The sequence below is a fragment of the Prionailurus viverrinus genome, chromosome A2, assembly GCF_022837055.1.
Source record: "Prionailurus viverrinus isolate Anna chromosome A2, UM_Priviv_1.0, whole genome shotgun sequence".
Taxonomy (NCBI): domain Eukaryota; kingdom Metazoa; phylum Chordata; class Mammalia; order Carnivora; family Felidae; genus Prionailurus; species Prionailurus viverrinus.
Genome location: NC_062562.1, coordinates 46,480,097 through 46,496,713, shown reverse-complemented (window position 1 = coordinate 46,496,713; position 16,617 = coordinate 46,480,097). Strand labels below are relative to the sequence as shown.

The 16,617-nt window shown below is 39.5% G+C and overlaps 1 protein-coding gene across 1 annotated transcript in view; it reads right to left on the bottom strand.

The window, feature by feature from the left end:
• Positions 1–5,252: 5,252 nt before the first annotated feature.
• ARL8B (ADP ribosylation factor like GTPase 8B) overlaps positions 5,253–16,617 on the bottom strand; it is a 49,944-nt gene continuing 38,579 nt past the window's right edge. The window contains exons 5-7 of the mRNA XM_047832658.1: positions 14,105–14,172; positions 13,197–13,267; positions 5,253–7,358 (exon numbers count right to left, since the gene is read on the bottom strand). Of these exons, the coding sequence (XP_047688614.1) occupies positions 7,309–7,358; positions 13,197–13,267; positions 14,105–14,172 (189 nt within the window). The 3' untranslated portion in view covers positions 5,253–7,308. The remainder of the gene's footprint in view (positions 7,359–13,196; positions 13,268–14,104; positions 14,173–16,617) is intronic.

The following is a 16,617-nucleotide window of genomic DNA, read 5'->3' as shown; positions in this document are numbered from 1 at the left end:
CTCTCTCCACCCCTCCTCCACTCTCCCTCTGTCTCTCTCTCCACCCCCCCCCCCACCCCCCCAAGAAATAAACATTTTAAAAAAAGGAACCAGTACTCAAGGGCATCTGGGTGGCTCAGCCAGTTAAGGGTCCAACTCAATCTCAGCTCAGGGGTGGATCTCAGGGTCATGATTTCAAGCCCCACATTGGGTACCAAACTGGGCCTGAAGCCTACTCACAAAAAAAAAAACAAAAAAAAACAAAAAAAAACAAAAAAAAACATATGAGTATATGGCAGTTGTGAGAATTCAATTACTGAATGTATATAATGTACCTACAAAAGTACTTTTAGTAAGCCCTATTTTTACTACTCACAAACTCTCTGAACTGACAAGCATCTAGTAAAAGCACCTAGTATTTTTGAACCTGAGGTCTGTTGGATGAATAAGCCCCTCCTATTTTCAAAGCACTGTTTTAGGAGAAAAATATATCTAAGGAAACCTAATGTAAGCTAGGACAGGAATAAACTCACCACAGTCCAAGAACGCCTGAAAGACATTTGAATCCTCACATCTAATTCCAGTTCTATTTAACTCAACCTGTTCTAGCTTCTATACTCACGGTCCTAAATCTCTGTGATGTGGAGTTACATCCCACAAGGTGATCCAAATTCAATCTCCTCTTAACTCTGATAGTTGAAGGAGATGACCTAGGTGTATGTTGGTGCTTTTAAAGATATCCTGCATTGTAAATAAATAGGCGGATATTCCAGTTTTCAGAATCAATCTTGTGAGTCTGAGTCAATCAGTGCACTAGGTTCCTAAAACTGTGAAGCTAGAAAATAGGTCTGGCCCCATAACAACCTCAAAAGGTACAAGGATACTCCCAGAGATTCCTATGTTAAATATCAGGGTTAAAATAGTCTATTAAAAGGAGGATTTTTCTACTCTAAGAAATTATAAATGATTTAGTACCCAAAACAGTAATGTAAAAAAGAAACAAGTGATGTAATGATAACTTTTAAAACTCAGCATTGCTTCTTTCTGAAGCAGTATCTACTAGCTTTGTAAAAGGTGGAGTAGGGGTAGGGGCAGACTTAAGCAAAAACAGGGAGGAGATTACCTATTATCCCATCAATTTGGTGATCCAACTCCAGAATTAAGGTAATATTGTTTCCTCAGCTGGGTAAGAAAAGCTAAATTTCTCATACTCAAAACTGTATAGTATATAATTATCGTTCCCACCTATTTAATGGGCAGAAATCCAGAAGTTTGTCAACACACTCTGCTGACTGACAAGACACGGGGGACAGGAACTAGAACTAAAAAGTGGCCCATCCCCTATAAAGGGCAGATTGACAACTCCTGGCATAAAGACAAATGCATTTACCCTCTGACCCAGTCATGGTTATGTGAATTACAGCAAACGTCCATGATTCACTGCAGTAGTGGTTACATAAGCAAAATGTTATAAACAGCCCAAATGTCTATCAACAGGGGACCATTAGGTAAACTGGAATCTGTAAGAGTGAAAACCACATACACAATGAATTGGGAACCATGGTGCTGTGAAGGAGAATTGGGACCTCTCTCTATATTGATACAGAAAGATCGCCAGGGAAGTGTAAGTGGAAAAAAGCCATGTTCAAATCAGTATGCCACCTTCAATGTAAGAAAGGGATTTAAATAAATAATTAAAAAAAAAAGTGCATACATATTTCTACTTGCTTTTATTTTGTATAAGGAAAACACTAGAAAAATAAATATGAAAGTGATATAAGGGGCATCTGGGTGGCTCAGTCGGTTAAGTGTCTGACTTCGGCTTGGGTCATGATCTCGCGGTTTGTGGGTTCGAGCCCTGCCTTGGGCTCTGTGCTGACAGCTCAGAGCCTTGAGCCTGCTTCAGATTCTGTGTCTCCGTCTCTCTCCCCCTTCCCTGTTCGCACTCTGTCTCTATCTCAAAATAAACAAACATTAAAAAAAATTTTTTTTTTGAAGAAAGTGATTTAAGGATTACCTGTAAGGCCAGAGTGGTGGTTGAAGGGCAGTTGGTTACTCAGTCATGGGTGGAACCAAGAGTTCATTTTTTTTTTAGGTATTTTCAATTGTTGAATCATGTAACTCACCTATTAAAAATCATTTAAAGGGGCGCCTGGGTGCCTCAGTTGGTTAAGCGTCCGACTTCGCTCAGGTCATGATCTCACGGTCCGTGGGTTCGAGCCCCGCATCGGGCTCTGGGCTGACAGCTCAGAGCCTGGAGCCTGTTTCGCATTCTGTGTCTCCCTCTTTCTCTGACCCTCCCCTATTCATGCGCTCTCTCTCTCTCTCTCTCTCTCTCTCTCTCTCTCTCTCTCTCTGTCTCAAAAATAAATAAATGTTAAAAAAATTTTTTTTAAAAATCATTTACAAAAATAATAAAGCGGACCTAGGAAGTGGTAAGCTTCCTTTCCGCACCTGTTCTAACTACTAAATCACTAAATCCAATGCAGTGATTATCCATCAAGAACTAATGTTCACCATCCATGTGCCATGCCCCACGCTTTAGGTAACTGATGTTTACAGAGAAAGTGGAAATCATAAAAATTCTTAACCTTCTTTTAAGGGTGAGAGCTTGTGCTTTCCATCAGTTAGTGGTATGATAAACGTGAACAATTTCTTTTTCCTTACAAAATGATACAAATAGAAAAAGGAGTTACCTAATTCATATACTGGGTAGCAGCAGATACAAATGATGCACTTTTAATATGTAGAAAGAAGACACACATTGTGTGATATAGATTGTACAAAACTGAGGGTAGGCCAAAGCTGTAGATTATCTAAAGGCTGGTTGAAGGAGACACCGTAACGGGCAATCTATTAATGTTCCACCTCCTATATTCAAAAGGGAATACGCTGGCTTTGTTGTTTTTTTTCCCCTCTCACTACTTTGAAAAGAAGTATTTTCTTAACTGTTCCAGTTTTCCCCAAGCTCCAAATAAATTCTAGCAGAACCCAGCAACACAGCAGTTATAAAGTGTTAAACATTAGCTCTAAATGTTTGCCCCCGAGTTTGTAGTAGATATGTATTTTTCCACACTGTATACCAGAATAAACATTTTTCTGCAGTCTGGGAGAAAAGCTTTAAAATTTTTAAATGGCTTTCAAAATATAAGCCCCTATGTTTTACAGCATTTCCTTCAAACAAAATCTAAGTTACTGTACCATTCTATAACATGTCTGTGATCTCTAGCCCTTAAATGTGTTAAAGTGATAAAATGTAAATATTTGTGCTTTTGGATTATTTGCAAGCTGAATAACATGCAAAGTTAACATATTCACTAGGGCGAATGGGCCTTTTCATCTTTCGTCTCTGCTGTTTTACCACCATCCACTTCTCTTGACTGTAGAACCATAGTCTGTTAGGAGAAATTATATTAGAAATCTTCTACATTTCATTTTATAGATGGGAAAACTACAGAGCCAGAAGGGATTCAGCAACTCATCACACAATCAGTTAATAAAAACAAAAGAACCCATATTCTCAAATGTCAATCCAGCACTTGTGACAGAGTCAAACTGTATTAGCATTTTCAACTGACAAATTATTTCCCTGCCTCATCCCTTGACCTGCAAGCCCCCATAAAATGAAGTTAAAGTAGATTTCCCACTCTGATTCCTGCTAGGAAATCTGCATCACCTAAGTTACCAGCTGCCTTGCAAACCAGCTGCTTTGCGGTTTTAAAACAGTATTACCTTACTGAAGAGAGAGCTTGTTAATGAAATGGAATAATGAATGACTACTGCCTTTGCTTAGATTAAGGAACTTCCCATTGCCATCTATCATGTCAATGACTTGCTTCTGTTTCCCTAAGAACATTCAAGAGGCAGCAATTACAAAAGCGCCCATTTTTATTAATAGCTGAGTTTTAAACAGAAATTGTGTGGAGGCTATTTACTAATCAACAGGAAACACCTGCAGTGGCCCCCACATTTGTAGATGTGCAAGCTGAAGGGAAGTTGGTAAGGCTAGTGTTTGCTTTACGGTCTTCCTTTTCAAGTATGTTCACAGGCATGCACGTTGTTGAGGGCACATTTAAAGTTTTTTAAGAGAAAAAAACATCTTGAATACTAAACATGCTGGTTTCCCCACAATGGAATTTTTAAAGTATTTGGCCAATTCGATGTTACATTATAATGCTGACTATGGTAAATTCAGACTTCCACTCCAGTTGTCAATCTGCCAGACCCTGAGAGGTTGGAACTACCAAATCAACAGGATTTCAGTGTAACTGGATCTTGTATGGATAGAATTACACAAGACAATTAATTCCTCAGTCAAAACAATGAATACTAAAGTAGCCACAGCCCAATACATCCAATTTACTTGACGGAATCAAAGGGACAGATTTTTGTAAGTCTCAATTTTTGAAAGCAGATATCAACTTGAAAATCAAGGATACAGGAAGCTAAACTTATATCCTCCCTTGCACCCCTACCCACTGGCCCCAGGGACACACACACTCCTTCAAAAATCACTTTGGTAGGAGGGTGGTGAGAAGAGGGCAGGTGAACAGCCTAACTCAATCTCTCCACCAATCCCCTACAAAAACTGAATCTGGATATCCTCGAAATTTCTGTCCTAGAAATGCTGAATCACACCCAATTGGCCAACATGGACTGACTATCCAGAACAACAGTATGGATATAGGAGAAAAAGCCAGGCTGAACTTTTCTTGAGTAAAACTACATAAAAAATCCCATCTTTGCAGTAGCTTTGAGGAGATAAATGTTCACTTTTATAGTGCAAAAGGTAACACACAGGAAAGGAGACCAAATGGCTTTACTTTAAACATGTGCCTTTGTGGGAAAACCATAACGTTTGACATTTAAAATCTTTTCATTCTGGAACTCTAGTCAGTAAGTAGGCATGCCTTGCAACTTCAATTTATTAATAAAGTTTCATTATGATTTTTAAAAAGAATAGATAATAAAATGCTTAACTAGCTCTTGCCACTTGTGAAAGTCTTAAATTTGGTGTTATCATGACAGTTTACAGGTAACAGCATCTCCTCCACCCTGCCTCCCCCCGCCAAATCCTAGTATCAATTCTGTGGATATTGTAAAAGTTTACTTCTATGTTAACTAGCCCACAGACCCAGTTCTTTGAGAAATGAGCTGATTTCTTTCTAGCACATTGTCTGTGGACCCTGCTCACGATAACTTTCTTTCTGTCCCCTTCCAAAAACGTCAGCACCTTCCATCAGGATGCACATTTTCAGTTAAAATGGTCAATACAACCCTCAAAATGCAAGTTTATTGAATAAAGCTGAGAAGAGCAGTAAACAGACAAAAAAATGCATCACCTAAATTAAAAAATTCACGTATTTACAAAGTTCAGTAACTGTTAAGTTTTCACATGCAGAAGTTAATGCACAGGAAAATGTTGGTAGTAGAGTTTGGATGTCTTGAAATGCTGAAAGCAATGAACAGACACACAAACACATTTAAGGTTTAGCTATAGGTCAAATAACAAACCTATGCGATCCCCACAGAGTCACACTTTCTAGTTCCAATTCCTCCTTTTAGGCACAAGCAAATTGCCACATTCTCTGTAATGGTTCACAGTGACCATTAATGGTGTTGAGCTACAGTAGCAAGTTTAAATTTCCCTTCATTTACAGAACCATCCATCCCATCAGGGAAGTATGCAACATGCTTCAAAGAACAGGAACAGAATTTTAAAAGCTGAGATTCTACTCATAAAAATGCGAATGGGGGAAAACAAGGAGTATCTGTGCAACACAGTGCAGTACTTTGTACAGAATATTGTTAAGGCCATGGCAGTCTATAAATTAAAACTGGTATTCATTAAAAGAACTCACTGTTGACTGCACTTCTGAGTGCTCAACATGTCTGGAAATGCACTGTCTACATGAGTGCTGCTTAACAAAAGAAACAAAATCACACACAGTGTGAGGCAACACATAAGCGGGTGTACCATAGAGTTTTATCTACTACAGTGGTTTATGTGAATAACAATTTACAAGTGAACCAGTAGTAATATGTCCCTTTGTGTATATGGACATCACTAAACTACAAAACATGTTCGTTTTAAGTTTGTATACATCTCTGTATCATAGAAGCAAACAATCCACAGCATCAGCTCCTCAGTTCCCCGGGTGATTATTAAACAACCTGTAGACGTTGCGCATGATTACATTAGATAGAGCAGGCAGGTCTAGAGTTGTCACAATAATCGAGATGTCTAATGGCACCAGACAAAAGAGTGCCAAACCTTACATCAATAAGAGAGAAAAATAAGAATTTTTATTTCTAAGTATCTATTGTGCTGAAAGTCTATGACTGGATATAAAAAGTCGAGAGTTAGAGTGTCATGCAGCAGCACTGATTTAATGACTGGAGAAAGAAAGAACAAACAGGTGTTTGAACAAAGTCTGACATTCTTAGCACATTTTATTATATTGGCTGGAATGCTCTAAATTCATGAAAGCTTTTGAGAAAATCCTCAATTCCCAACCCTTTAAAAAAGTGTGTTGAACCCAGAAAAAAAAAAAAAAAAAGAAGAAGAAAAAATAGAGAAGTAATGATCTGGACAGATACAACAACAGCATGCCTCAGTTCCTCCCATATTCCCAACTGCTATCTGGTGATGAAGAATTCTCAGAAAGCAGAATGTTTTTTAAACTCATATACGATCTCACCAGTGCAAAGAACCAATTAACAACACTGATCTGGTGCCTTCGCTCACTCTTTGCAGACCATTTTTTAAATTCCTAAGGTGTAATTATACATTTCACATGCATTTGTGAGACAGGTAAACATTATGTTTTTATCCCACGAGTCAGGCTAAAGGTTTTCTAAATACTGTGTGTGGCACTAGAAACTTCATGCTGTATCAAGTCAGTATCAGTATTAAGCTAATGGACTCTATAACGAAATATCATAGACATTTACCGAAAACCAATATAAAAATCTGGCCCAGAAAGACCAGAACATATATATGCAATTGTCTTGATTTAAGATGGTCACATGTGTTTGGGGTTTTTTGTTTTTTGTTTTTTGTTTTTTTAAAAAAAAGCTCTACACACTGTTTAAGACAAGTATGTATAAGAAGCTTTTTTGTGTGTGCTGACTTTATCATGACAACTCTAGCTGATTCTTTATGAAGGATTAGGGATACACATCTTCAGCAGTGCACATGAGAAATAAACTCTGAAAAAGGCAATTTCTTGGGATTAGGAAGGACCGTATTCTGGGAAGTACTTCAGAGGAACGGACAATAATTCTAGGATTATAGCCAGGAAGGACTGGATGACTTCAGGAGATGCTTCAGCTTCTTCTAGACTTTGAATGTTGAATAAGCCACTGAAGTGTGATATCTAAAGATGGAGGGAAAAAAATTGAAGGCATTAAGATATCAAAGTTAAGAAACTACTAAACATGAGAGATAATATTTAAAATGCAGTTAATTCAAAACACATGCTGGCCCTGCCCTCTTCTGCTTTTCTGCATCTATACTACTATTCTCCATTACCGAAACATCAAGAGGGCAGTCTAAGGAATTATGAGAGACTCATGAGGTCTCTGTGCTCAGGACAGCTTGTGCCATCTTTTTATTCACTCAAAAATTTACTAACTGCCTTAAGACAAGGTACTATTACATGAAGTGCCAGGAATGCAAAGATATGGGAGAAACCCTCTTTGCCCTCAGGGAGTTTTTAGTGTCAAAGCTGGAAAACAGAGAAGAAATCATTTGGGGTTGGGAGGAGGGTTGCCCGGCAGAATTCCAGGCAAAGGAAACAACAAAAGCAAAAGAATAAACAAAGACATGAACACTGTGGAGATCTGGATGGGTTATATTTGATAAGATGTGGATGAAGCACAGGGATGGGGGAAGGGGCTGCCACTCGTTGCTAAGGCTACAGCAGGAGTTCTCACTTCACCTTCTGGACATTTTGGACTGGGTAATTCTATGCTGGGATGGGAAGAGGGCCTTTCTTGTGCATGGTAGACCATTTTGCAGTATCCATGACCTCTACCACTAGATGCCATTATCACTCCCCCTCCACACTCATAGTTGTGACAGCCAATAATGTCTCCAGATATTGCCAAATGTCCCCTGGGAGCAAAAATGTCCTCAACAAAGAACCACAGACAAGAGGGAGCCAGATATCCTTGTATCTCACTCTAAGGTGCTACTAAGTTTGGGTTTTATTCTCAAGTCAACTAGAAGTTATTGGAGAATTTTAAGCAGAGAACATATATTACTTTATTTTAGCATGCTCAACAATGGCAACAGAGAACAACTTGGAGAGCTGCTAATACAGATGCCAAATACCACAGCAGGAATAGGAAGTGGAGGAAGGCCTGAAGCAAACAAGTGCTATAGGGATAGAAGAAGGAAATGCAGAACTGACTAACATACAGAATAGAACAAACTGCCTATATGTAGTGGGTGAGAAAGAATATTCTGACTTCAATGAGTTGTGTATGTCATGGAGCTGCTGACAAACACAGTGGCTAAAGAAAGAACAGACTTGAGAATTAAAAGATTAAGAATTTAGCTGTAGGGGCGTCCAGGTGGCTCAGTCGGTTAAGCGTCTGACTCTTGATTTTGGCTCAGGTCGTGATCTCATAGTTCATAAGATTGAGCCCCACATAGGGCTCTGCACTGACAGTACAGAGCCTGCTTGGGACTCTCTCTCCCTCTCTCTCTCTCTCTCTGCCTGTCCCCTCACTTGTGCTCTCTCAAAATAAATGAACATTAAAAAAAAAAAAAAAAAAAAAGAATTAAGCTATAAAGCACATCAGGTTTGAGGTGTAAGAAGATAACAGGCATGGAGATGTCCAGCAGGTAGTTTTAGCTCTATGGATCTCAGAAAGGGATGCGGACTGGTAAGGTACCATAATAGAGGTGGCAGGTGAAGCTATAGTAGCTGAAATTAGCTAAGAAAAGCACTTCGAGTGACAAGAGAAAGCAGCTAAGTCAAACACTGAGTCACTGTCATTGAGTTCTTTAAAATGTGTCATCTATCAAAAGGAGCATTCGATTCTCCAAGCCTGGGAGCTGAGTGCAAATTCAGTTTCCCAGCTAACGTGTGTTACAGAAACTGTACCCCACACACATATAAAGAATAGCCTAGAGCTGAGATCTGAACAAACATGATCTGCTCAGAGTTGTGAAAACAATGATTTAACCTGATTGCTGAACCAGACTGTGCACTTTCAAAGGGGGACAGCAGTATGCAGTAAGAGCAAAGCCATGTTCATTAGAACTGAACGGAAAGAAAGGTAAAACTGAAAGTGAAATGCCTAGTTTTAAATATTTAAGATATTCACTTAAAAAAATCAAAACTTGTGGACACTGGACAGAAGTCATATCCTAAAGACAGATGGATCCTTAAGACTAGATAAAAAGGCAGGAAAGAAATAAGATACTCAGAAAAAGAGTCATCTTCCATGACAAAAAGGGCCACAAACATGAGACATCTTTGCAAAAATCATGTTCCCAGAAGCAATCTGTTCTATGTGTGGTCTGAGGATACATTACTCAAGTATTTCATATGCCACATTAGGAAGCTGGAAGGAGAATATACAATCCATGTGTACTGAGATACCTTTGGAACAATTTAGTAAATTCACGAATTTGGTTCTAAAATGTTGTAAAAGCTGAAATTAAGGAGGATGTTCTGACTTGATTATCCAAGAAGTCTAATCTAATTCGCTATTAGCTGCATTTCTTGCTCCAAATTCTCATTTACAAACTGCTTATTTGAATCTAGGTAGAGTGGATCCATGTCCTAGGGCTTGATAATACAAAGTGAAGCAGGAGTTCTACAATCACACACTGGTGTCTCTGGAGCTCTATGACAGACTAGGAAGATCAGCCTCAAATAGCAAAAGTTCTTTCTCATCAGCTCTCCAGCATTTCCTTCCTAAATGAGCTCCCAGGATTTTTTCAAGAAACTATCTGGCTAGTTTGTTAAAGTAATAAAATAAAGGATTTTTTTTCTCCTTTCAATAACTTCTTTTTCCTATTTTATGAAATACTAGAGAGTATTCAAGGTGGTAAAATAGATTTACAGAATAGCACAATGCCCTAAAAATTACGGTTAGTATAGAACAGTGTTTTTCAGCCTCGCCACTACTGCTGACATTTTAGGCTGGTCGATTCTTAGCCGTGGAGACTGTAGCATGTTTAGAATATCTCTGGTCTCTACCCACTATGTGCCAGCATCACAGTCCTCATTAGGACAACCAAGTGTCTCTGGACGTTGCCAAACATCTCTTGGGGAAAAAAAGTCCTTTGATGAGAACACTGTTGTATAAGTAAATACTCTCATGGCGTCACAACTTAAAATTTAACAAGAATTCCTCCTAACACGGGGGGGGGGGGGGGGGGGTTAATAAACTATGTAACCCTAAGTGTTTGAAGAGTCTGCAAATTATCTGAATGCTCACAATATAACAAACCACTTATTCTACCCATTTAATAGAGGAGAGTTTGTGTCCATCACCAACTTATTAGGCTCAATCAAGCTGCTTTTAGGTGTTCTTTAAAGGAAGCTCAGGGAGGCCTGGCTGGCTCAGTCAGTGGAGTATAGGACTCTTGATCCTGGGGTTGTTAAGTTCAAGCCCCATGTTGGGTGCAGAGATTATTTAAAAATAAAATCTTGGGGTGCCTGGGTGGTTTAGTCAGTAAAGCATCCGACTTCAGCTGGGGCCATGATCTCACGGTTTGTGGGTTCAAGCCCTGCATCGGGCTCTGTGCTGACAGCTCAAAGCCTGGAGCCTGTTTCGGATTCTTTGTTTCCCTCTCTCTCTGCCCCTCCCCTGCTTGCACTGTCTGTCTCGCTCTCTCTCTCTCAAAAATAAATAAACATTAAAAAATAGTATTAATAAAAATAAAATCTTTATGAGGCACCTAGATGGTTTAGTAGGTTAAGCATCTGATTCTTGATTTCAGCTCAGGTCATGAACACATGGTTCTCGAGACTCAGCCTAGGGTCAGGCTCTGTGCTGACAGCGTAGACCTGCTTGGGATTCTCTCTCTCCTTCTCTCTCTGCCCCTCTCCCACTCATGCACACATGCTGTCTCTCTGTCTCAAATAAACTCAAAAAAAAAAAAAAAAAAAAAAAAAAAAGAAACCCCTCAAAAGTAAAATAAGATAAAATAAAATAAAAGAGAAAGAAAGCCCAGAATTAGCCAGAAAACTATCAACAGTTTGAGCTCATCAGAGCATGTTTGAGAAGGTATGGGGAAAAACTTGATAGACTAGAAATGACTTGGGAAAAAAGTTAACTATGGTAAGAACCAATACATAATGAACAAGGCTAAAGGAAAAAAAAAAATCTCAAAATACCTTTTAAACACACTTTTTTGGCACTATTTACAAGTGCCAACACAAGTTTTCGGTGGTGTTGTTGTTTTTTTTTTTTTCTTTTTTAATTGGAGGTGTGACTATGGTAAAATGGTCAGAGAGAGATAATGTTTTTGGCTTTGAATATAGAGGAAGGAGCCATAAGCCAAGAAAGCAGGCAGGATCTAAAAGGTGAAAACAAGGCAAGAAAAAGGAGTCTCTCCTAGAGTCTCCAGAAAGAGCACAACCTGTCATTTTAGTCCTTGATTTCTAGCTCAGTGAGAACCATGAGAGGCTGCTAATTGACAGCAGCAATAGAAAACTAATACCCCCATGTGACATCCACCATATGTCAAATGTTGTAATGCACTGTCACATTCCCTCTCACAAGAGAGTTTTGAAATTGCTGCCATTATCACCATTTTATAGATGAGTGAAAACTGGAGATCAGGGAGGTTAAGTGCTTTGTCCAAGGCCTGTCAGAAAGTAACTTAGGACCAAGTGTTCTGGCCTGAGGCTGCGTGACTCCAAAGCACATGCTGTCTGTAGCCTACTATGCAGCAATGACAGATAGCCTCATTTTTCTGTACTGACCCACACAGTGATCTTTTTCATCAGTGACCACCAAAACTGAGAAAAGTGAAGGTGCCACAAAAATCCCTAGGCTCCTACCCAGCCGCTTCAAGATGCATGCATTGAACTCTCCTTTCATACTTTGGTTGAGCCGGTCATGTCCAGACAAGAACCATGTGACTTAGCGTGAGTAGCTTTTTTCGTGAAGATTATACTTTACCACTGAGTATATTTTATTGCATTGTTAGAGGTCTGTTCATTCAAGCAAGCAACTAACAGGTTGGAATAGTCATTTATCTTGTCAAACTCTTCCAGTCCTCTTTCTTTTTTACCTTTGACTCTTTTTACCCATTCCAATATACTTTTATTACATAATCTTTCATAAATTAGTTAAGAAACTAAAGTCCAACCAGATATATGTATTCTTTAAGGACACTGTACTAGATTGAAGAGAGTCCCCTAAAAATTCACACCTACCAGAACTTTAGAATTTATTTGGAAATAGTCTTTGCAGATGTAAGATGAGATCACACTAGATTAAGGTAGGCCCTAATCCAATGATATATGTCTTTATAAGAAAAGAAAATACACACAGAGACACACACAGAGGAGAAGGCTGTGTGAGGCCAGAGACAGAAGCTGGAGTTATGCCATCTCCAAGTCAAAGACTGCAGGCAATCACAAACTAAGAAAAGGCAAGGAAGGATACTCCCCAGCAGCCTTCAGGGCCCTGTGACACCTTGAGTTTGGATGCCTCTCCTCCTGAACTTAAGAAAATAAATTTCTGCTGTTTTAAGCCACCCAGTTTGTGGTACTTTGCTATGGCAATTCTAGAAAATTTATACAGACACTTAATAGATAATGGGTACTTTTGGCTTATATCTCCAATAGAGTACTGACATATTGCAGTAATATACTGGTTCAATAAATGAACAATTGTTTCAGTGCCTATAGACCAAATAATAGACCAATTTTTGTGAAGTCTTATTTCAAAAACATCATTGTTAAAAAGCACAGCTGGATACTAGCTCGACCAAAATTAATACAATAAATTGATATCACATAATGTTTAACTTCATGTCTATTTCACTTCTTTAAATAGCACAGAGCACATTCAGGATGTGTATTTGCTGTCAAAATATATAATGTCTATTATTTTTCCTGAGGCAAAAACAACAGTACTCTAAAAGGGAAGTCAATTAAACAGAAATGAGGAAAATAAACAGTAGAAAGCATTAAGACACCTTTCCAGTAATACCCATTTCTTCAACAGTCATTTCTTACCTATATTATCCTTTTCTTTGCAAGAAATTGAATAGCAGCAAATTTCTCTATCCTGAATAGCAGACAGGTTCCTATAAGAAGCAGAATTAAGAGAATAAGTCAGTGCCTAAAACAACCATACTTATCACCCTTTGTTCCATTTCCTGGTCTTTTTATACTGAAGAAATTATTTTACCACTACTGAAATTTTAGAAATTCACTTCTCTGGTGGGCCAAATTTACCATGTTTACCTAAAAACACAGCAATAAGCATTACTAAATAACGGCGCCTGGCTGGCTCAGTCAGAAGGGCATGTGACTCTTGATCCTGGGGTTGTGAGTTCGAGCCTCATGTTGGGTGTAGAGATTACTTTAAAATAAAATCCTTAAGGGGCGCCTGGGTAGCTCAGTCAGTTGAGCGCCCCACTCTTGATCTCAGCTCAGGTCATGATTCCAGAGTCATGGGATCGAGCCCCATGTTGGGCTCTGTGCTGAGTGTGGAGCCTGCTTAGAATTCTCTCTCTCTATCCTCTCTGCCCCTTCCCCCGTCTCACGTGCTCTCTAAAAATAAAAATTAAAAATTAAATAATAATATAATGATGCTAAACAAAGTAGTGGGCAAAAAAGTGTAATTGAGAACCAAACTTTTTTAAAAACACCATCATTCTTTCTTAAGACATACAATTTTTCGGGGCGCCTGGGTGGTGCAGTCGGTTAAGCGTCCGACTTCAGCCAGGTCACGATCTCGCGGTCCATGAGTTCGAGCCCCGCATCAGGCTCTGGGCTGATGGCTCAGAGCCTGGAGCCTGTTTCCGATTCTGTGTCTCCCTCTCTCTCTGCCCCTCCCCCGTTCATGCTCTGTCTCTCTCTGTCCCAAAAAAAAATAAAAAAAAAAAATTAAAAAAAATTAAAAAAAATAAAAGACATACATTTTTTCAATTAGCTGTTTTTCGTCCAAGGCATTCGGAAGATCTCTCTTGTTTCCGAGTACTAGTACCTTTAAAAAGAAAAGATATTAACAATAAACTTTTATGTAAGAAAAGGTCACAGAAGCATATGATAGTCATATCTGTGGACATGAAAACTGGAATGGTACCACATGCCATACTATTAAGGCGTATTTGTGTTAAGTGGTAGCCTATCTCATTCACTCTGTCATTCAAATCAGCATCCATTTTAACTTCTCCCACATAGATGCCCTTAATCCAACATGTGGCTGCCAAATTCTATTTAAAATATTCTAAGTCTTGGGGCACCTGGCTGGCTCAGTTGGTTAAGCATCCAACTTCAGCTCAGGTTGTGATCTTGCAGTTCGGGGGTTTGAGCCCCACATCGGGCTCTTTGCTGCCAGTGAGGTGTCCCTCTCTCTCTCTGCCCCTCTTCAACTGGTACTCTCACTCTCTCAAAAATAAGAGATAAACATTTAAAATATTTTAAGTCTAGGGGCACCCGGATGGTTCAGTTGGTTAAGCATCCAACTTCAGCTCGGGTCATGATCTCATGGTTCCTGAGTTCAAGCCCCACCCACATCAGGCTCTCTGCTGTCAGCCTGTCAGCACAGAGCTCGCTTCAGATCCTCTGTCCCCCTCTCTCTGCTCCTCCCCCATTTACACTCTCTGAAAAACAAGTAATATTTTAAAAAATAAAAATAAAATAAAATATTCTAAGTCTAGGGACACTTGGGCAGCTCGGTTGGTTGAGTGTCCTACTCTTGATTTCAGCTCAAGTTATGATCCCAGGGTCATAGGATCAAGCCCCGCAGTGGGCTCCATGCTGAGCATGGAACCTGATTGAGATTTTCTCTCTCCCCCTGCCCCTCTCCCCCACTCACACTGTCTCTCTCTAAAATAAAAAATTAAATATTCTAAGTCTAGGGGCTCCTGAGTGGCTCAGTCAGTTAAGTGTCCAACTCTCGATTTTGGCTCAGGTTATGACCTCACAATCATGAGATTGAGCCCCAAGGCAGGCTACAAGCTAGGTGTAAAGCCTGTTTAAGATTCTCTCTCTCCCTCTCCCCAACTTGTGCTTTCATGCTTTCTCAAAAAAAAAAAAAAAAAAAAAATCTGAGTCTATGGTATGCATTCTGCTATTTCTAAATAAATCTCTACCAACACAACCAAGAGTGGGGGAACAATTTTTTAGCCATTTTTTTGTTAACCATTAATCATATAAACACATAAATAGGCTTTTAAAATTCCTGATCCATCCTACAGAATACCACGTATAAATATTCTAAGACAATGGTTAAGTCTGGAGCTCAGGATAAATATAGCAGCTCTAAACTGTAGCAATAAATGCTGTCATCAGGTTGCTAGATGTGCTTTGAAAAGAAAGGAAAGCAGAAACAGGCTTCCCAATTACCAATCTATCTTTCTCAGCTATGTCCTTTCTGCCTTAGAGAGAGCGAGAATATGAGTACCTGTAACATACCTGATGATATCCAAACTCTAAAGTCAGTGTTTTCTAAAAAACCTGTATCTCAACAAAGTACATGCCAGGTCTACCTTGTCATACCTATTCCTTTCACTTAATACAGCATACTCTCAGCTGACTCCATACACTTTGACCAATCGTACTCCTAGGCCCCAGACTGTGACTCTGCACAAAGGACAGAAAGCCAGGGACACCAGGGGCTCACAGGAGAATGCACTACAGGGAGTCAGAGTGCCAAGAGCCAAACCTCAATATCTTTGGTCAGCCTGTCTCCCCTTTCCCAACTCCCATGCCTCTCTATACTCTTATTTAAGTCACACCAGGCTCTCAAGCTGGACCTGCCTGAGTTTCTAAAAATAACATCACGGTCATTTGTTATCAGTGGTCAGTTTGGAGGTTGCCTAGCATTTTAGACCTCTTACTACATTTAAGAAACCTCCTCCTACCATATGAATCTGCCTCCCAACAGAGCTTCTTGCTTCTGTGGATCATTTTTCCCCAGCTTTCCTTTCTGCTAGATCTAGAATTGACCAAAACCTTCCAGGAAGAGCCAATTACACAAGAAAGCAGGAGGGAGAACCCATTCTGACAGGGAAAGAGAATCACCTAGATGACTTTCCAACCAGAAAAATTACGTCCAGTGTTTAGAACCTGCATGTGGTCACCGGATTTACTCTGTGGTGTGGGTCTGGGTATCTGGCAGCTGCTGAGCTTCCTTGTTCCAGCCCATTTCCTGAGCCTGCTTATGTGCTGCCTTCTCAGAGCTACCCAATGTCCTTTCAATGAATTCCTTTCTGCTTAAGGCAGCTTTCTTTTGCTTGCAACTAAGAAGACTCGTGATGACTTTAAGGCTGACGTTTACTTACGGTATATAGAACCAGGTTTTAAAACAGGAGATAAAGAATTGGCTTTGAAGTCAGATAGACATGGATTCAAAACCTGGCTGCACAACATACAAATGTTGCCATGTAACCCTGAATAAGTAACAACTTTTATGAAGCAGGGATAA